Genomic DNA, 23,057 nt, shown 5'->3' with positions numbered 1-23,057 from the left:
CTGGGACATTGTCACAGGAAACCCTTTTCTGATTAACATCTTAGGTGAAGCCCCATCATTTGTTTATAGGAAGGCCAGGAATATTAGAAGTTTTGTTGAATTTAAACCTAGACCATGTGAGAAAAGCACTAAAAGATGTGAAACTAATTGTACATTTTGTATATTTATACAGCAAGGTGATAATTTTTATTGCCCTTATTTAAAGAAGATCATTAAAACCAGTGCAGGGGGTGACTGTAACACTAAAAAAGTAATTTACAGGGCACAGTGCAATGAATGTGATGCATTCTATGTGGGCAAGACTGTAAATAAACTCAAGCGAAGGATTTCATGTCATCTGTCAGAAATCCGCTCTGGATGTAAAAATAATGCACTAGCCAAACACCTTTCTCTAAAGACACACAGGTTTTAATTTGCAGATCCTGGATCGCATAGACATGCGTGATCTTGAAGGAGACATCCCGAATATTCTGGAGAAACATGAACTCATGTGGCAATTAAAGCTGAACTCTTTTAGAAAGCCTGGACTAAACTACTACTGTTCAATTAAAAGTGCACTGGAACTTAGAAAATTGCCACATTGTTTACATGACTAATTGTATTTTATTTTATTTTTTTCTACAAATTGGTTTTAAATACCATTTTAAATCATTTGAAATTTAAGTGTATATTTTGTTTCCATCATTATACATATATTTTTTTTATTTTTATTTTTTTCTGGTTCTCTTTTTTCCACTTTATTCAAAATGATGGTAATAACAATACTAACTAATTATACAATTATATAGGTTTTTAGGGTTCTAGTACACAGACCTGAAGAAGTCTAGAAGGACGAAAGCGATCTTTGTTAACAATAGGTTATGAAAATAGAAACTGATTTTTACATGCAAAATGTATATGTATATATTTATATATAATTTTTGATCGCAAAATGAACTAAGGTTGATATATTTCCAGCCATGTAGTATATTGCCTTGTATAAAATCACAGACTTAATAATCTACTTAATAATTTGGTTAAATAAGATGTACCATTAAAGTACATTAGGGCTATATATTATTATGACAGCCACTAGGTAGGGCAGGACCAGCTCGAATGTCACACTGATGGGGGAAGGGATGTGAATTTAACATGTGTGCCAATAACACTTTGTTTTACAGCACAATAAACCACTCCCATGCCTGATGAAAAGTATATATATATATTTAGAAAGCTTGTGATGAAATCGTTACTCTATTTTTGTTTTACTTGGATCGCTTGTCTGTGTACTTAATAAAGGATTTTCGACTGGAAACAGACTGCCTGCCTTGCTTGGATTACTTTCGAATACTTAGTAATGCTGTAGAATTATATATTTTCTATTATTACTTTTTGACTTGAGTTTACGTTCGCTACTTCTACTACTATTGTCTGATCTGATTAATATACAGTGATTAACTAGAAATATATGGACTGAAAATCTTCCACACAGAGAAGTGTTTTGTTTTTAGACCCACTACACTTTAGTGGGTTGTTTTGAGACTTCGGGGATACCACGGAGATTACTTGTTTTTTGGTATTCACACATACATTCACTGTTCTACTTGAATTTGTATTAGTTCTTAAAATGGGTGCAAAATGGTCCTGTCGATGCCCCTTCACTTCGGCCTTAAAATCCTTTAATAACCAAATCTGATAACCCCTATCTGAAATTAAGCAGGCCAAATGATTCCCCTCTTCATCAAAATTTATGTCATCAGATATTAATTATGAAAGTCTGACCATCTGACCTGTGACGACCAACTTTTTTTGATAGAAGGGGTGGCAGCTATCAAAGTGAAGGTAAGTACTGGAGAATGTCTCCTTCCTATAAATGGTTGATGAATAGCATACCTTGGCCAAATTCTTCCCGATTGAAATATCAAGATAATTGATGCTTTCCCCACTGATGGAAGAAGTAAACTTCAATAAGGATGTAGAATTCTGCCATTGGTTGAAAAATTATTCCCATTGTTTTAGACTATGTTTCCACAGAATTAATACATCATTAAGGAACCTGTAGTAGCCATGTATCAAAGAGAGAAATTGGGGAATGAATATGGTCCTTTTCACCTACATTGCCAAAACAATGTTGGCATAAATAGGTGCATAAGCTGTGCCCAAAGCGACACCAGACATTTGATGATAATATTCACTCTAGAATAGTAAAAAATTATTGTTTAAGGTTAAATCAAGTAAGGGTGTTGACCACTTCCATGCCCTGAGTGGTTAAGGATGTGTGTTGAGAAAGAACAGTGTGAAACCACTGTAGCTCTCTGTTTAGGGGGGTGACAGAGAACAGATCCACTATAGCTACAGTTATAAAAATAACAGCATCTGTATACTCTATTGAATTCAGGGTCTCCAACAAATACCAAGAATCTTTTAGGGTGTGTGTTTCTGATTTTAGCACAGACTTGCGCTTAAAATCTACAAATTTTTGCCAAAGGTTCAGTTTTTGAACCCTTTGCTGAAACAATTGGTCTCAGCTGGGAGGGGGCCTCAAAAGCATGTTTGTGTATTTTAGGGATACCAAAAATTGATGCCATGTTTGGTTTAACTACATTCATGTATTTCATCACTTCTTGATCTGTTTCTCCCTGCAAGACCATATCATTTGGAAAAAAATCCAGTTTGGCATAAGCTATATCCTTCACAAGGGTATTCAAAAGCCCCCTTTTCTCCTGGGATAAATTATCAGAGGTCAACTTTCTCTTGTTGCTCATTTTATAGATATGCCTAAATTGACCTTCACAAATTTTCTCATACGCTATAACCAGGGTGTTGGGAGGTGGCATAAAAGTACTCTTCCTACACAAAGCATCTTAATCAAAGGATGTAGGCCCTGCTTTATCAACAAAAAACAATTTTAAATTTAAACTTCTGGTGAACAATTTCAGCTTTGAACAATGTCAATTAAAATTAGGAATGAGACTAAAGCCCTTCCTGAAAACAGACCTACTAGAATCAGACAATATAACATCAGACAGATAAAAACTTTAAAAATGTCAGTATTAGTATTGTCCATTGGTTTATTGCAACCACATTTACATAGTGCTACTGCCTGAATCTGCCCCTGTCCCAGCCTCAAGAGTTCATAAAAGTCTCTCTCCATTTGGGGTTTCAGATTATTTCTCAAGCCATGGTTGAATGTGCCAATTGGCAAGTCTCTCAGACCACCTAACCTGGAGTTGATCTGAAAAAAAGAAACCTTCACCAACATTGCCAGGCGTCTGGGTTACAGAATCCAAATTGTCCCTATAAGAAACGTTACCACATCCTTGTCACAGAACTGGATAAGCCCTCCCAAGCTCATACTCCATTTTGTCCCTCTGTAATTTATGAGTTTTCTGAGTCTTATTTTTGCTGATATTATTATCAGCTTTGTATAAAATATCATTATACTGTTGTCTCACAATAGCAAATGAAAAATCTTTCTTAATAGTCTCATTTAAAGCCCTCAGTTCATTACCAAGTACAGTTATATTTAGTTTGTTCTCCTTGATAAGCATGTTTAGCAGTGAAATACCTGCATCATTGAGCAGGTTAACTATTTTGAAATAGAACTCTGAGTTAGGCTACACACCATTTGGGCATTTCCATGCATGCAATCCCTTCGGTACAAAGGTGCTCCAAATGCATTCTGTTAAATAGGAATTCTCCAACTGCAGATTTCTTATTTTAAACCATTTATTTTCAAAATCCACCAGCAAAGATTTAAGAGAGTGATCACCCTGCTCTGTATTAGCAGAGAAAGAAAAAACTAGAAGAATGCAACCAAACATGTAGGTCAAGTTCGAACAAACTGTTAGATGGTAATTGGTTATGAATCACTGCACCTTGATTGGTTGCCATGCGTCCGTTCACAACAGCTTGGGCATAGGACTACGGTAGTTGCAACAACAAATCCTGTCTAGGATTAACACACTGCCCTTCAGTAAGATTTGAAAAAAGATTTTGTTCATCTGGTATAGAAGGGTTATCATATTTAGGTATTTGTCTTAGCAAAATGAGGTCCCCAGGCAGATCCATGGAAGCAAGTAATCACACGAGTATACAAGGAATGAGGTGGAATCAGAGTAAAACTAAGTCAGTAACCAAACCACAAGCAAAAAAACAAATAACATAAACCAGGATGGACCATCATACTCTTATCACATTTAATGAATAAATAGGTAGATTAATTGCATTCCATTGTTCACAATAATTGGATTAAGCTGAAAGAACACTAGTTCACCAACAAAAGCATAAACATTTTGCCTGAGTCCATACACGTTTCTTATCTATTTGTTAATTTAATTAACTTAGTTAGCTTCTCATTGGTGGCTTGTTGATGTATATTGCTTCTGGTTCTGCCAGATTACCATTGTGATGAAGTCTTTTAAATTTAAGACCAAAGTGCTCAATTTCTGTTTTATGTATTCATTAAACATGATTCGAGTACGACTGTGGCATCCTGGTTTAAGTTATCAGATTTAGAAGTTATTTACTTACGATAACTTGGCGTCTGTGTTGTCCATTTTCATTCTTCCTCACTTCCCCTCCCATCCGTCCCCCAGCCTTTGTCTGTCCTAGGTGTATCTGTTAGACTTTACTGGAACCTTTCAGTTCCAGTTTTGAGCCCTGACCTTTTCTTATGTGTATATTTATCTCAATTATAAATTGGGAGATTAGGCGGCAAAGTCGATATGAAGTGTTGGGATAAAGCATTATGGATAGAGGGAGGAGCTCGAGGGTTGGATCAATTTTGCATTGCACAGTAATTTTTTCATTGATAAGAACTTACGGAAGCAGGCTTGGGTGACTTTTGATTATATGAACTTTGGTGGCTTTTTAACAGGTAGCAGTTTCATGGCAGATCATCAAACTTTGCAAACCCACTGAGTTGCTGTGACGTCCCAGAAGATGTTGCATTCTGTTTCACCAGGTCAGAATAGACATTGTCCAAACACACCAGGCTATTGTATATTCTTCTGTAGTAGGTTAATGCCTTTATCTTAAATTGCTCAGTGTAGTAGGTTAATGCCTTTATGTGATCCCATAACATAATGAATGTTTGTTCCACAGCATCTTCATATGAAATGTGAACTATAAATTGTTAATGCTTGTTTCATTTAAAAGTGGCTGTGGCGTTGCTTATAAAATTAACTCTGTCTTTAATATGTGAATCTTCTGTTTTCTTTTCAGCCTTTTGTTATTTGTTGATGAAGCTGATGCATTCCTTAGGAAAAGAGCAACAGTAAGTGTGTGCTATGCTATGCTGTGTACCTTTAAAAATATCCTCTCCTGTATGCAGTCTGTGCTCTGCTGTATTTTCTGTTATTTTGCTCAAGCTGTTTGACTAATTAGATGAATCATTGGTGAGGAAAGTAGCCATTATTGCAAGTAACAGGGGGAACTTGCTTCAAAGGACCATCTGCGGGGATAACTGTTGGAATTCCCTTTGTGGGAGCTTTTTGCTATACATGGTTCTTTTACTTTCTAACTGCTGTTTTTGGTGGTTTGCGTATACCATCGGTGCACACTGTGATAGTATGCACTGGGTCAAGAAGACTGTGTCCAGTCTCATGCTCTCCACATTGTTGTGCTGTTCAAGCATTTTATATTTTGGTCCTGAAAGATCCTTCATTTGATGTTGAATTAAAATAAGCCCTGAAAGTGTGCCTGCTGTCATATCAAAAACCTGGACCCACATCAGTACTGAGGATGGAGCACAGTGTGTTCAGGAGTGCCTGTAGTAACTGGGATTTAGCCCATCAACCAGTAAAGGGGTCATAAGATTAAGACTTTTCTCAGCAAGGAGGGCAGTCCTGGGAATGTACCTTCCCCAGAGATCCATCATCTGCAGGTTCACACACATGATTTTAGGCACGAGTCATGTTACAGTATAATGGAGCAGGATGATTTCCACTGCCTCTGTTCTCCGGTAAGTCCATATTCTGTTGAAGTCTTCCCAGTACTTTGGATTAATGACTTCTGCTTATTTCTCTTAACAGCATTTATTTCCTTTTCACATTGTATTAAGTGTGCAGGTGACTCTAGCAATTTTATCCTCGTCAACTCTGCCCTCTCTGCTTGCATTCATTTGCTTCTTCAGTCATCCTTTGTGTCCCCTTTCCTTTTCTGAAGTCCAGAGGTATAATTGGTAAGCTCACAGATTTTACCTTATTTCTTCACATCTCCTTTCATTTATTTGTTTCATTATGTGCATCTGTTTCAACTCCCTATTTTGCATCTTTGTATTTGACCCCCCCCCCCCAGTGCCACAGCTGTTCTGCCTCTGCCATGGTAGTTAGAGAAGGTCATCCTTGTGTGCATGCCATTTATCCTGAATATGTCTTTCCTCTTCAATTAAGTAGTACAAAAGACCAAAAAAAAACAAAAAAACAAAAAAAAAACAGTATTGCTGTATCATTCAGTCTTTTACCTTGTAGAATAACTAGTCTCATCACGGTCCATTGAGTTGATATCAGGAGTACCTTCTCAATGAGTGCACAACTAGAATATCCTATTCTGCCGTTTTCAGCTTTGCTGTTTTTCTGTTTGGCTCCCATTTTGAAAGGTATGCATTTTACTGGCACATGCCGTGACATCATACACCACATTAGGATACTGGCCTGTCCCTATACCTACTATTTATTTCTGTTGCTCTCAGTTTGGATCCTAGATCTGGTGTTATAATGAAAATGATCCTGTGTGTAGTGCCTAAAAAGCACAGGCCAACAGACTGTGTGTGTGGCCACATCACGAGCCAGACCCCACATCAGCAGTGCCTTTACAATAAAGGGGAAGGCTATGACAAGAAGCACTGAAACAAATGCAGTTACTTCATCCAAACTACCCAGAGACACAAGGAGAAAATTCATTCTGATCTTGGAACTCTGAAGATGTTGGTTCAGTAACCAAGTGCAAGGCTCATCCAGAGAGTTCCTTGCATGATTCCAGTCCAGTGCTAGAAAACTGTGAGACGCTAAAGCAAATGAAAGGCAGATAGTGGTACCACATCCATGGAGTCAATTCCAATCTATGATGGTTGCACAGATCCCATTTGTCACCCGTACCCCTAACTAGTTAGACAGTGAGTTTGTGCACATCCTCCATTTAGGCTTACAAGAATCCCACGTGAGGTGCACTCCTGACAGACACATTGGAAGTGAGATTTTATGGTACATATGCAGTAGTGCATCTCGCAGTTGAACCATCCAGAGCTTACCACTGATTAACCTGCACTGAGAGAGTGATACCCCCAGCAGGTGTTCAGTGGCTTCAGTCAAGCCAGAATGTTGTTCTTCCTCATCTTCCCCAGGTCAAATTAAGGGCCAGAATAGGGAGGGTCCAGAAGGAGGGCATACAAATCAGGTTTTCAATACAAGGTCAATGTCTAACATTTTGTATGCTTTCTCATTGCATTCCTGGGAGTATGTAATATGGGGTAGTGCCATTGCCAGGCCTCATGCAGTGACTCTCTTGCCCAGCCAAATGCCAATCCATCCATCCGTTCTGGATCTGGGATTTGGAGAAATTTGCCGCCTTCCTCTGTGTACTAGCCACTGAGAAGGGAGCTTTTATTTATCATGAGATGCAGAAAGTGCAGTGTGACCCCCCCCCCGATTTCCTGTGCCCCAAAATGCTTGCTTGATTTGGGGGGGTAGATTCTTGTGTCATTCTTTCATGAAGTCTCTATTGAAGAATGCTGCCTTAGCAGCCTGGAAGGTATGCCTATGTCACTTTCTTTGCTTCCATGAGGGAAGATGCTCATTACAGATACCTAGCAAAGTGGAATGAAGGCCTTTGAATGCATCTTGGAACCGATTCTCATTTGATCTCTTCAGTCCAGTAGAGACAGAGAGAACAGTACTTTACTACTTTTTTCAACTGATTAAGAATTTAAAGCCCTGGACAGTCTTGATAACAGGGCGTTTTTCATCTCTGTAATGTAGTTTAATTCCCTCAGCTATTTGTACCTGACTGTATTCTACTTCTACCTACGAGATCACACAATGAAGAAGCTTTCATCCGTACCGGATTCCTGGGGTCAAGCAAGAACTGATTAAGGTATTACCATGGTATCTGTGCTGGACTTTTGTGTGGCCCATTATAACTTATGATGATGCTAGGGATAGGGCAGCAAACTTACACGTGTTTGCATAAGATGTCTTGTCTCAGGCTGTTCTCCCCCAAGACTTGCACAAGAACCTCCAGAAAAGCAGAGTGACATTTTTTTTTTGAGGCATCTTTAGTTTTATTTATTTATTTGTTTTTATTTTTCTGGTTGTTGAAGGGGGAATTGCGTTGCTGTCTCTCAGTCAAGGGCTTGGTGTGCTGATATTTAAACTGCTCGTAGTGAGTGGATGCAAATAAGTGGATGTGTCTTTGCATGTTATGCATGTTGGCGCTTGTGAGCTTGAAGATTCATAAGTTTAATCATCTTTTTCAGATTTGGTTAATTTATTTAGTGGACATTTGAAATGAAGGAAATTAATAAATAAATGTTTAAAGTATCTTATTGAAAGGATTCTTGTAAGAATGTAAGGCTTGTATGATGTTTGGTGAATCACATGATTGGGATATGAATAGTATCCTATAAATTGGCTTATATTGCTGTATTGGCAGCTATTGCTGTAGAGCAGAGTTGTAAGCAAGTAGTTAAGGAAGCTACTGGAGGCAGTTGGATGTTATATGGGTTAAAGTTTTAATAGTGCTTAAAAAGTTGAATTGAACCAGAATTATACAAACCTGACCATGAGTGTCTCATGGAATTATTGTGTGGAAAGAGAAAGTTATAGGAGCCATTTTTATAGGACAGATTTTGATAATTTGACATTAAGGTATGGACTTGGGAAGAGTTAATGTTTGGAAAAAGCATAGAGTAAAACTGGAAGGCTTTTTACGATTACATTAATGGTTCGATAGATATATATCTACCCATGTTCAGAGTAAAAGGGAAACGGTTATTTATTATGGTGGAATACTTCACTAGAAAAGGCCAGAAAAAGAAGAAATTATTTTTGCAAAAGTTATAAAAGAATAAACGAGAGGTGCAAAAAGGTATATTTTATCTAAAAGGTCTTTTAGAAGACTTGTATATGGTGCTAGAATCATGAAAGAAAGTGGTAATGTGTACTATGGATAATAAAAAAAGATTTATTTAAGTATGTGTTTTGGACCCATTATTGATCATTAACAACAGGTTCAGCTGGTCTTACAGGAATTTACTCATTGTTTAGGTGATGAAAATAGTAGGGATGTGAAATTTTTATTGAATGATAATACTCATTGTCCAGAAATTACTAGAGAAATGTTTGCTAAAGCTCTGAAAATAATTAAATTTCATACTGCTGCAGGTCCAGATAATCTGAATGAATTCCTTTGACAAATATTTCCAGTATTATCCTTTGTTTACATTAACTTTTTCAGGAAACTCTGCATACTGGTTATGTACCAGTTATTTGGAAAGAGACACCCGTTTCCATTATTTAAAGGTGCGGATACATCAAAGGCACAGAATTGCAGACCTATTAGTGTAACCAGCATTTTGGGAAAATGTTTTGAAAGGGTGATTATAAATCTGATAGAAGTACTGAATATTATGATGCAACTGAACAAGGATTTGTATCAGTAGGATCATGTGGAACAAATCTGTTGTTTTTATAACTCCGTTTGGGATGCTTTGGATGATGGGTCGTCTGTTGATTTTGGTGTACTTGGATATGGCTAAAGCTTTAGATATGGTTCAGGATAAGGATACCTTATATTTTATGGCAAGTAAAAGTTTAATGATTATTTGATTAGATAGGTTGGTAATTGGCTTTGATAGACATTGTATGGTAAAGACTGGAGATAATTTTTCTAAGTGGTAAAGATTGGAGATTCTATTTCTAGAGTAATTAATACCAGGGTTCTTCAAGGATCGGTTTTGGGTCCTGTATTTTATTTTTATCTCAGGTTTTCCTCCATGTGGTAAAATGTGGGTGATTAAATATGCTGATGACACAAAAATAGGAGCTATCATAACAATGTTTTATCAGAGGATTTTGCAGTCATATTTGGATAGGTTAGTAAGATGGTCATAGTCATGTAGTATGAGATTTAATGTTAAGAAAACTGAAGGTATTCATTTTTGATTTTGCAATAAAAATATCCTTGTGCTGTTGATTCAGTTATACAAAAAGTTGGAGATATTAGAGATTTGGGTGTGAGAACTGATGGAATGTCTTTTGTGCAACATTTAAGAGATGATATTTGTTCTGTTGAAGTTAAAAATATTTTAGGTAAAATAGCTAGTTAGTGTTATACAGTACTTATCCCTTCATTCAAAGCTATGGTAAAACCATTAATGGAATGTGGAATTTCAGTGCGTTTTACCAACTCACAGGTCACCAGATTAGAGAAAATGCAAAGATTTTATACAAAGAAGTTATGGAGTCAAAACATTGAATTATCAGAACAGATTGGAGAAATTTTCAATTTACAATTTCATATAGGCTTGTGAGAGGAACTCTGATTATTATATATAAATGCTACATGTGTTGGGATTAATGCTTGGGGTATCATTAGGGGACAATAAACTGTATGTTTGTAGAAGTTAATACAAAGGCATATATTAGATATTTCAGTTATTTATGGCTGGATTATGGTGAAATTTACCATATATTAGAAGCGTGGAATCGTTAGCCATATTTAAGGCTCATATTGATGGTTGGTTTGGGGATAAAATATTTGACTCAACACATAAGGGTGGCAAACTGTGAAGACCTTGCTAGACTTTGAGTTTGTATCCTAAGAACATTGAACAAAAATCTCCAGAAAAGGTTGCAGTTCACTGTGTTTAAACTTTCACCTTCCCCAGGCATCCTCTCTTAAACTCCCTCCCAAAAGGAAGAACTCATCCCTTCACAAATTGAAGAGGACCTCTCAGTGTCTGGCAGTATTACTACAGTTAACTGCACTGGCCATGTCTCAGTTTGAGAAAAGTACAGTTGTTTAAAATCTTAGCATAACGGTAGATGTCCTTCTCTTCCCTTCTATGTAGAATACTGCAATAGTGATCTCCCGCCCAGGGCACCCCAACGCTGGCCCAGTATGCAAAAGCCTAAAAATGTTATATGTAATGTACATCACATTTATGCTCCCTGCACAGAACGTAGGGCATAAAAAGAATGTATGGACGCAACTGCCCAAAACTGAATTGCTCCAGAAGAGAACAGTCTCCATAGGACAAAGGAGTCTGTGCTCATCCATAAGAAAAATAAATGCAGAGCAAACAAGAGGAGGTTGGAAGGAGGGAGGGAATACTGCAACAGTGAAGAAAAGGACATCTAATGTTATGGTAAGATTTTGCACAACTGCACTGTGTCCTTCTATATGACTGTTGAAGTATTCTACATAGAAGGGAGGGTAAAAAAAGCTCAAGAAATAGCATGGGGAGGTGGAAGGTGAGAAGAGCCCCGAATAAACCTACATTAGTTGGCTTCAGCAAAGTCTGCTGTGGCCCTGGAAACCATATCCAACTTATGCTTAATAAAGGTATGCACTGAAGACCAAGTAGCAGCGTCAAGGATGGAATTGGTGTCCAAACCCTTGAAGAAGGCACCACTAGAGGCAACAGCCCTACTAGAATGAGCTCTGTCAGAAGTATACTGAAATTTGCCATGAAGAGAATAACATGGCCTTGAATATCCAGCAGGAGATGGGTGCTTAGAAACAGCCAAACCCAAACATCTGGGATGAAAAGAAACAAAAAGCTGATCAGACTTGCAACTAGTCCTATTTTTATCCAAGTAGTACCTGAGCTGTCTGTGCAAATCCATAGTATGCAGGACCCTCTCACTTGCAGACTGAGGAGAAGGGAAAAAGGAAGGAAGTTGTACCGATTGAAGGAAAACGCATTTACTACCTTGGGCATAAAAGAAGGATTAGTACGAAGGGACACCCTGTCCCTGTGAACAAAAAAAGAGGAAGGGTCATAAGGGCCTGGAGCTCAAAACTCCTCTGTGTATTAAGAGCCTGCAACAAAACGGTCTTCCAGGTACAATGTTGCAAAGAAGCAGACTCTGCAGACCCAAGAGGAGCCTGAGTCAAATTTTCCAAATTAAAATTAAGGTCTCAAGGAGGACAAATCGGTTTTCTTGGAGGCTTAGTATGCAGGGCGCCTTTTAGAAATTGTTTGACCTCAAAATGAGAAGACAAGGGAGGATTCAGGAGCAGACTAGCATAATTGGCTGACAAATGGGCCTTCACAGAAGAATAGGCCAAGCCAGACTGGAGAAACTCCCATAAATATGAGGACCAGAGGAATCCCCCACTGAAAAAGGGTACTGGTTATGAGCATGGAACAAGACCAAAAATATTTTCCATTTAGACATATAACATTTTGTGATTGAGGGTTTCCTTGCCTCCTGTAAAACCCTGAGCACATACTCAGAAAGAGGTGCCCGAAAAGGATCAAAACCCTATCAACCACAGTGTCAGTTGCATAGTGGACAAGTGGGGATGGATGAGAGATCCCTTGTCCTGTGTGAGGAGATCCAACCGGTGAGATAACTTGTGGTGATTGCTCCTGGTCAGTTGTATTAAGAGGGAGAACCAGTGTTGTCTTGGCCAGAAGGGAGTCACTTGCAAGATTTTTGGAGAGTCCATCTCAATCTTCTGCAGGACTCTTGGAAGTAAAGGAAGAGGAGAGGAAAGCATAAAGAAAAATCCCCTTTCAAGGAAAGGAAAGAGTGTCCATCTTCCACGCCAGATGGCATGGCACTCTGGAACAGAAGAGGAAGCTGTCTGTTCAGAGAGGAGGCAAAAAGATCTAATTGAGGAATACCCCATTGATAATGTCCAGAAACACATCTGTGTGAAGCATCCATTCGTGAGCATGTGTTTTGGACCTGTTCAGAGATTCTGCCACTATATTGTGCTGTGAAGGAATGTATACTGCCTGAAGTGTTGGCTGATATCAAAGAACCAACCACTTCCCAAGCCTGAAGAGCCATCCTGCAAAGGAGATGAGATTTTGTGCTCACCCCCCCACCGCTAGTTGACATACCACATCACTGTAGTGTTTTCTGTGTGCATCTTCAAGAGGCCTGTAAAGAACATGGGGTGAAAAGCCTTGAAGGGCCAGAATCAGAGATCTCATCTGATGTTGATATGGTCTGACTTCTGATGGGGAGGCCAAAGACCCTGAACTATCAGGTGACCAAGAGAAGCTTCCTACTCCATGTCTGAGACATCACTGAACCGCTCTTGAGAAGGGACTGAAGGCTGAAAGGGCCATCCTGGTTTGAACATGAACTGTTAAATCCACCACTCAAATTCTTTCTTGAGACAGTGAAGGAAAGGTACACTGAAATCCATTGAAGCTTCCTCATATGCAGTCTAGCAAGAGTAATCATTAAAATGAAGAGGCCATGAATCCCGGGTCTTGAAGAAACTCCCTGGCAGATATGGCGGTCAGATGAAGAAGAGACTGAAAGAAGGCTGTTAACAACAATACCTTTTGGAGACAAAAGAGAAGCCAACATTGGCACGGTCTGAATCCTCCATCGGAGTTGCACATGATCCTGAGAGGGAGTCAGGATGGACATTTGGAAATTGATAGTAAACCCCAGACTTTGAAGAAGAGAGATGATGAACTGCAGATCCTGTAATAGTCGACTGGGAGAAGGCAGCTGAAGCAACATGTCGTCAGTAGAAAGAAAAATCCAAATGCCAATGAGCCCATAGAAGGCAGTCACAACAGTTAGGCATTTTGTTAATGCCTTTGGGGCAGTAGAGAGGCCAAAGGGCAAATCAGAGAACTGGAAATGAGAGGAAGACACAGAGAAATGTAAAACATTCCTGAAAAGTGAGTGAATAGGGATATGAAGGTTAAGCTTTTTTCAGATCCAATGACACCAAAAGAGCCTGGGGGTAATAAGAGGAAACAGGGTTTGAAGAGTAAGCATACAAAAAAAAAGGGACCTTGAGAAAGGTGTTGAGCCGGGAGATATCCAAAATAGGTCACCAAGTGCCCTCCTTTTGAGGAACCAGGAACATCCTGGAATAAAAATCCCTTCCCACTTGGGAAAGGACAGGTTGAATGGTTCCTTGATTCACCAGGGACCCTAGACCCTCCAGAAAATGAGGGAATTGCTATAGAGGAGGGTGAGTAATCCCTGAAAATGGAGTTGATAGATTTCCATACCATGAAGTAACCCTTATCGATGACAGAACCCAGGAGTCTGGAGTGATGTGACTCAAATTTGGAAGACAGTGGGAGAGCAGGAGGGACAAAGGAGCCTGGGATAAAAGAAGGGTGGGTAAATTGTCAAAGAGAAGCAGGCTTATGAGATAAAGAAGGCTTCTGGACCACAGAAATCTGGGAAGCCTAAGCAGAGGGAGCCCACCTCCCACCCTTTCTGCCCTTAGAGACTGGCAGCAGGGCAGACGTAGAAGGATAATTCCTCTTGAACTTCGGGATAGGAGAGAAAAAAATATGTTTAGGTCCTGTAAGGCTTTGTCTTTCTGTTGGAGAGACTTAAACAGGTCAGCAGCAGTCCCAAAAAGATGTTTATTATCCTAAGGAGCAACCGGCAACTTGGCCTTGATGTCTTAGAGACTGGAGATGATGAAGCCAAGAATAATGCCTTATGATGGACCCAAGATCTACTCTGAGTTACAGCACAGTGGCACTAAATATACAGAACCAACTGATATTGCCAACATCCTGGCAGATAGGTTCAGTGCTAGCTTTACCCTCCTCTCACCCCCTAAAGGGCCCATCTCTATACCAGAAGAATGCAAAGTTCCTGTAATCATGGCTGCACAGGTATAAACCACACTCTCCAAAGCCAAGAACACAGCATCCATGGGACCTGACAGCATCCCAGGCTGCGTTCTACATGAACTACAGAACGAACTGACACCCCACCTAAGTACCATGTTCAATCATAGCCTCACCTCAGGCTTTGTCCCAGTTGAATGGTGCACAGTGATGGTTATCCCACTCCACAAAGGGGGAGCCACCATGGACCCCGGGAACTAGCACCCCATTAGCCTAACGAGCCAAGTCTGCAAGGCCATGGAACATATCATCATTGAACTTATAAACAAAGACATTGGTAATTTCCAAACTCTGGACCCCACGCAGTTCGGGTTTGTAAAGGGCAGATCATGTCTTCTAAACTTGATGGACTTCTTTGAAGCAGTCACCAAAGCCATAGACGAGGGTAAGGTGGTTCACACAGCCTGTCTAGATCTCGCCAAGGTTTTCAACATCATCCCCCATTCTGGAATTAGAGATAAACTCACTAAACTAGGTATAATTCCCCATGTCACAAGATGGGTTGCCAGCTGGCTCACTGACAGAACCCACAATGTGAAAGCAGCAGACTCCAAATCCGACTTCAGACTAGTGACAAGTGGAGTACCACAGAGTTCAGTCCTCGGTCCTCTCCTATTTGGTATCTACTTCTCTGAAGTACAGGCTAACACAGAAGGTCTTTTGCTAATGAAGCTTGCAGATGACTGCAAACTAGGAGCCATAACTGAAACTCCTAATGATGTGGACATCCTACAAAAGGGCCTCATTGAGACAGATGCCTGGTGTCAAAGCCATGGCCTCAAGCTCGGTGCCAAAAAGTGCATTGTCATCTCCTTTGGTAAGAACTCTGTACCCATGAACTACCACATAGGCGGTAGTCTACTTCACACCGAAATTGTGATAATAGACCTTGGGACACAGGTGGAAAGTAGTCTTTCCTTTAATAATCAGATCGCCACAGTAGTCAGGAAATCCTTCTATGTGGCACACCTCATCACAAAAGGTTTCTCATCCAGGAAAAGAGGTCATTGTTCCCCTCTACTCATCATTCATTAGACCCATTATAGAGTACAATGCCTCTTTTGGTATGTACCTCACAAGACATCTAAAACAACTGGAAAGGCCGCAGAAATACCTCACAAAGAGGATTACCGGCCTCAAACAGATGCCTTACGCAGACCAACTCAAAAAAACTCCAGCTTTACTTAGTCGCATATCACCTACTCAGAGACTATCTCTGCCTAACATACAAAGCTATGTCAAACATAGAGCTGTTGGACATGCTCCACTTAAACAAATCCCAGTCCCTCCAAGCTACATGCTCTAGGGACATAAACCTTGTCACCACAATAAACAGAACATTCTGGAGGGATAGATTCCTGTCCCAGAGACTTCCCATACTCTGGAACAAACTACCTATCTATATCAAACAAAGCTCCTCATTAGCACTCTTCAAGAAAAATCTTGATGATTGGATGGGAAATAGGAAATTCACCCCGGGGATCACTTCTGTGGCTCTGCTCAATAGGAGCACAGGAAAATAATTTTCTAGGGTGGCGAAAGCCAGAGTACCTTTTTGGCTAGGCTTATATAGACCATAGGGCCAATAGCCCAAGTACCTGCCTATGAACCAAAAACCACAGCCCTAGAAGAGGTGTCAGCAGCATAATAGCTGCAGTTAATATAGTGCCGAGCCACTTGAAGCAGAACCTAAAAAAGACAAGGCAGAGAATTTGATTTGCCTTCATAATCAGGGAGGTCAGAGATAACCTGACAACCCTGAGCAATCAAGGCCAGAGCATACCTGGTCATGTGGGTCTACTAATAGCCCTAAAGGCCAAAGTAAAAGCAGCATAAACTTAACAGTCCTGTCCATTGCCCTACCATCTTTATCAGAAGACAAAAGGTTGGAAAAGGGCAAAAGTTTAAAAGGTTTGTCAGACGAGACTGACACCACAGCAGGCTCAGCAGAAGGACATTTAAATAAAAATTGATAATCCTCAGGAACCTTATGGAACTTATCAGTATTTGATGTTGCTCATTTCATTATGCATCACAAATGGGTTTTTGGATCCATCCTCAGATCCAAGCCGGCCTTTTCTCAGACATACAATCCGAGCCTCAAGCTTCTCTCTCTCCCATGATGCCTCACTCCTCCTCAAACCCTCAGATCTCGTTTGCCGCCATTACGGACAGATGCAATTACGAGCGTCTCTCCAGTTTAGGTAAAGTTTTCAATTTTTCTTGGGATTCCTCCTTCTTTCTCTCTCTAGTCCAGAGCTAAATAGTTGAAGTTAAACTTTAAAGTTGATTACTACCTCCTCTCACGTTAGGCTGCTTTAGTTTCGCTGGTATTAGGTTCTTCCCTCCCTTGCTTTTCTACTATTTTTATTATATATTAAAATGGCTCGCAAGGGCAGTTAGCCTAGTACTAACCTATGAACCACACCATCCATTTACCTGTGTTTTTTTCCAATTACTCCAATAAAGGCGAATGCATGTTACATTCTTTGGATATTCACAGATAGTTAGTTTCTACCTAGATAGAACTAGACCTCATAGAAAGTCGGAGCAATTATTCATTGCCTTTTCGCCAAACAGGTTGGACCAGGCTGTCTCTAAGATTACTTTAGATGTTCATCGTGCATACAGCTGCAGTCATAACAGATGGGTTTTCCTGCCGTCAGGCGGGTCCTCGGTCGGCCGAATTCCAAAGTCTAGGTCCGGCGTTGGATGTCGTTGCTTCTTCCCTGACGTCAGTGTGACAGGGGTATAAAAGAACCAGCCAACGCCATTTTCTCCAGTCTTTCTTGCCATGCGGTGCCCGAAGCAGAAGCAGTTCGCAAGTGCCAGTCGGCCAGCTCCTGAGATTACGAATATATTTCATCCGAAGTCTTCTTGAAAGCTAAGTACCCCGTTGGGGAAACTTTTCTTGCCTCAGACCGATGTCAGACAAAGTTAATAATTGCATTTCATGTGGGAAGCAAATACCGCATAAGGATTTTCATTCCCTCTGCATTCCTTGCTTAGGCCCAGACCACGACGTCTCGGCCTGTCGTTTTTGTGCGGCCTTTCATCATTTTCCATGAGGACAGAGTTTCCTTACGAACCAATCCTTCCTTTATGCCAAAGGTAGTATCCAGGGTAGCCTTGAATCAGGCTATCCACTTACCTACCTTTTACCCCAATCCTCAAAACAAAGGGGAGAGACTACTACATTCCTTGGACATTCACAGACAGCTACGTTAATATTTGGACAGAACAAAGCCTTTCAGAAAATCAGAGCAACTCTTTGTGTCCTATGCTACAGGAGCTCAAGGGAAGTCTATTTCCAAACAGACAATCTCAAAATGGATAGCCCACTGCATACGCTTTTGTTACTCTTTTCATGGTAAAACTGTACCTGCAGGCATCGGGTCTCACTCCACAAGGGCCACAGCTACCTCTGCAGCTTTCCTCAGGGGGGTTCCTACCAAAGATATTTTGGAAGCTGCCACTTGGAGTTCTGTACATACTTTCTCCAAGCACTATCACCTACCATTATACTCCAAATCTAGAGCAGGCTTTGCCACTGCAGTCTTGCAGGGCATCCTGGCTCCTCCTAGATGTCCTTCAAGGATGCATCTGCAGTCATAACATATGGGTTGTCCTGCCTCAGGCAGCCCTTCGGTCGGCCGGATTCCAAAGTCTGGGTCTGGCCTTGGCTGATGTCGCACTTTCCCCGACGTCAGAGCGTCTGGGGTATAAAAGCATCAGCCGATGCCATTTTCCTCAGTCTTTCGTGCCGCGTGGTGCCCGAAGCAGAAGCAGTTCGCAAGTGCCGGTCGGCCAGCTCCTGTGATTCAGCTACCGAAGACTTCGAAAAAGCTAAGTACCCCGTTGGGGACTCTTTCTTGCCTCAGCCGATGTCAGATAAAGTAAATAATTGTTTAACTTGTGGGAAACAAATACCTCATAAGGATTTCCACTCTTACTGCCTCCCTTGCTTAGGCCCAGACCACGATGTCTCGGCCTGTTCAGCCTGTGCTTCCTTCAACCGACGAACTCTTAGACGTCGGTCGGAGTTTGCACAGGAATTCTTTGGGGCTAATTTTGCATGTAAGATGCCGTCAGAGACTCCGACATCGCATTTGGTGAAAAAACGGAAGGACAAGGACTGACACTCGCGGCCCGCGGTTTCGGCTGAAACCACGGTTAGGCCTACCGCGAGTGTCTCGGTTTCGGCCAAAACCGAGTCCTCGGTACTTCCTTTAACCGAATCCACTCAACCGACCACCGCGGCCCTGGAGGCCCCGGCCGAGTCGGTTATTGAACTACCTACTGAAACCAGTGTCCAGGAAATGTCCGACACCATTCCTTTAGACAAGTCTACTCCTGCACGTGGTGCAGCCAGACCCCCTGCATCCATGTCCATTAAGGCTTTTTCTAGGGCTAAAGCTGCTAAACTTGCTAAAGCTTTGCCTCCCAAGACTACCTCTCAGAGACCTTCTACTGGCTCTCAGATTCTCAGCCTAGCAGAGGAACTTATCTCTTTAATTAGAGGTTCTCAGCCTCACCCGGACAGGGGCTCTCAACCACCACCAGACAAAAGGCCCAGGACTGAGCCCTCTGACCAACACTCTTCAGATGAGTCTACGGATGGATCTGTGTTGTCAGATCACCAGGAGGAGGCTTATTCGGCCTACGAGGATTCTGATGCTGAAGAATCTATTCCTTCGGCCTCCCCCCCCTGAAGAGTTTTCTTTTGGTGAGACACTGCACTCTATGAGACAACATTTTCAATGGCAGGGCCAGGAATTTTCTGATTCTAGAAAGAGATTAAGGACCTTTTTACATTTACCTCAGCATAGGCCCTTAGCTATACCTCCTGTTTTGAATGTTATTGATGATGTGTACAATGATGCTAGTACAGCCCCTGATTCTCTCCCTCCGGCACCTGCCAAACCTGATGGGTACTACAGGGTCCCGGATTCTCATCTACATCTGTACAAGGCCCTTTCTGCAGACCCAGATACTATTTCCCAGGGCCCAAAAGGGGTTGCAGCTGCCACTGCCAAAAATCCTCTACCTTCTGAAAGGGAGTCTAGAGCTTTAGAGAGATGGGGAAAGAAAGTATATACTTCTGCAACTCTTTCTATGAGGGCATTAAATTGTCAATTTCATATGATACAGTACCAAGAGTATTTGTTAGATGAATTGCATAAGAAGCTTTCCTCTTCTGAACCCCTTGACCGTAAATCACTTCAGGATCTGGTACATAACTCACAGCAGGTTAGCAATCATTTTTTGCAGTGTGGTTATGATGCACTGGAAGCTTCATGTAGGTCAGCTATGACAGGGGCAGTTATTCGTAGGCATGCCTGGTTGAAGGAACAATCTTTACCAGACCATGTTAAAGCTAAGCTCCTGGATGCTCCAATGGAAAAACAAAAATTATTTGGTTCCACGGCTCAGGAGGTCTTTTGAAGAAAAGGCAAAATCTGTGCAAACAGTTAAGGACTTTCTGCAAGTACAACCACCGAGATTCAGCAGAAACTGGCCTACTAAGAATTGGTCCTTTCCGGACTCGGACAGATCCCAGAGGGGCAGGAATAGGCGTCCCAGAGGTAGAGGGCAAGCTAGAGGCTCCTACAGAGGCCGTCAGTGGCAGCCTACCAACCAGAGAGGTAGTGCAGGAACAACAACAACAACTACTACACCTGGACAGACTCAATGACTTCTTTTTGACTCCGCCGACCAGGGCTCAATTGGAAGCACCATTGGGCAGAAAGCTTTCTTTATTCTCAAAAAACTGGCATTACATTACAAGGGACACATGGACACTGCAAATAATAGACAAAGGATACAGGTTCCATTTCCACACTTTGCCAAGAAGAAAAGGAATGCCAAACCTGCCACCAAATCAGAGGGCAGAGGCTTTGAAGCAAATCAACAACTTAATACAAATGAAAGCCATAGAAAAGGTACCTCTTTCAGAACAAGGCCAAGGATTTTACTCCAGATTATTCCTTGTTCCAAGAAAAGAAAATCAATGGAGGCCTATTCTCGACCTGTCCGCACTGAATACTTACCTCATTGTGCCAGAATTCAAGATGCTGACCCTACAGCAACTTCTTCCCATGCTGGGCAAGGAGTCTTGGCTGGTGACTCTAGATCTCAAGGAGGCATACCTGCATGTCCCTATTCGACAAAGTTGCAGAAGACACCTCAGATTTCTTGCAGGATCAGAGCATTATCAATTCTCAGCATTGCCCTTTGGCTTATCTACTGCGCCCAGAGTATTCACGAAATGCCTGGCATCAGTAATTGCACACTGCAGACTTCAGGGATTCAAATCTACCCATATCTGGACGACTGCCTTATACAAGCGGACAACAAGAAAAATTTGTTAAAGGACTTGGACTATGCCATCCACCTATTACAGGCCTTGGGATACACAGTCAACATCCAAAAATCAAGACTTGTTCCATCCCACAGGATAACCTTTTTGGGTGCAGATCTAGACACAACCACCCAAATGGCCTTTCTCACAGAAGAAAAACAAAAACAACTTCCGGATTACTTCAAGAATCTGACAAGACAAACTCAGCTGACTGCAAGGAAAATCCTGCAGGCCCTGGGTTACATGGCATCCTGCATAATTCTGATTCCACAAGCCAGGCTGCATATGAGAAAATTACAATGGTACCCAAGGAGTGTATGGTCTCAGCACAGTCACAGTTTGGAAACTTTGATACCACTCATTCCTTGCCTTCAAAAGGAATTCCTGTGGTGGGCTCAAGCCTGCCAGTCCAACAGAGGGTTGCCTTTCAACAAACCAAAAGCAAAGCAAACCAAACCATCACCACGGACGCTTCAGACCGAGGCTGGGGAGCACACATGGAGGACAAATGTATCCAAGGCCTATGGTCTCAAGGACAGCTGCGCATGCACATAAACCAAAAGGAAATGCTGGCAGTGATACACGCAATCGAGGCCTTCAAACCTTTCCTTCATCAAGGCCACCTGTTAATAAAGACAGACAACACCACAGTTATGTGGTACATAAACAAGCAAGGAGGCACGCATTCCTACCCTCTATGCAGACTGGCCATGAATCTATGGGAACTTTGCTTGAAACTCAATATACAACTACAGTCCCAGTTCGTGCCAGGGAAAGACAATACACTGGCAGACAGCTTAAGCAGAACTACCATGGATGCGCACGAATGGATGCTGCACCCAGACATCTTTTTACTCGTAACACAAGCATGGGGAAAGCCGGAGATAGATCTGTTCGCCTCGCCCCACAATCATCAACTGAAGACATTCTGCTCAAGGACATACCACCCACAAGCATGGAATGTGGACTCTCTCTCTTTCAGCTGGAAAGCTCTACAAGTCTATGCCTTCCCACCACTCCCATTAATGTCCAAGGTTTTACTGAAGATCAGGGCAGAACAGCCAAGAGTGATTCTGATAGCTCCAGACTGGCCAAGGCAGCACTGGTACCCACTGTTGAAGAGCATGTCACAGACGAAACCGTGGCCTCTCCCGCTATGGCCACTTCTTCTGACGCAGAACAATTTCAAGACCCTGCATCCCAACTTGAAAACATTGCAGCTAACTGCCTGGAGAATACCATAACCCCCTCCTCAGAATAGCTTATCACAGAGAGTAAAGGACATTATTATGGAAGCTCGCCGGCCTTCCACAAGGAAGGCATACTCAGCAAAATGGAAATGATTTCTCATTTGGAACACAACAAAAGGCTTAGATGTGACAGTGGTGAGCATGGCACATATTCTGGAATACTTAGCAGAATTGTTCCACAATGGCCTGTCCTATTCTTCCATTAAGATACATGCCTCAGCAATTTCAGCAGAATACAATGTTGATCCACCTATCTTCTCGCATCCTCTCCTCAGACAATTCCTGAGAGGAATCAAAAACATCAATCCTCCAAGGAAACCTCCTTTACCTACTTGGGATCTCAACTTTGTGCTGGAGAAACTAACACTTCCTCCCTTTGAACCAGCAGCATCGGCGGATCTACAGTTTCTGTCTTGGAAGACTGCATTCCTTCTGGCCATAACTTCAGCAAGAAGAGTATCTGAGTTACAAGCTTCAATGGCAGTGCAGCCATTTCTTATTTTCCATCAAGACAGAGTTTCATTGAGAACCAATCCTACTTTTATGCCAAAGGTGGTATCTAGGGTATCCTTGAACCAAACTATTCACTTGCCTACATTCTTCCCAAATC

General features: G+C 41.5%; 1 protein-coding gene across 1 annotated transcript in view; it reads left to right on the top strand.

The window, feature by feature from the left end:
- LOC122788743 (ATPase family AAA domain-containing protein 3-A-like) overlaps nt 1–23,057 on the top strand; it is a 493,053-nt gene that overhangs the window by 360,870 nt on the left and 109,126 nt on the right. The window contains exon 14 of the mRNA XM_044055637.1: nt 5,206–5,257. Coding sequence (XP_043911572.1) covers nt 5,206–5,257 — 52 coding nt within the window. The remainder of the gene's footprint in view (nt 1–5,205; nt 5,258–23,057) is intronic.

The sequence above is a fragment of the Protopterus annectens genome, chromosome 14.part0, assembly GCF_019279795.1.
Source record: "Protopterus annectens isolate FY-2018-M chromosome 14.part0, PAN1.0, whole genome shotgun sequence".
NCBI lineage: Eukaryota > Metazoa > Chordata > Ceratodontiformes > Protopteridae > Protopterus > Protopterus annectens.
This window is presented reverse-complemented; position numbering and strand designations above follow the sequence as displayed.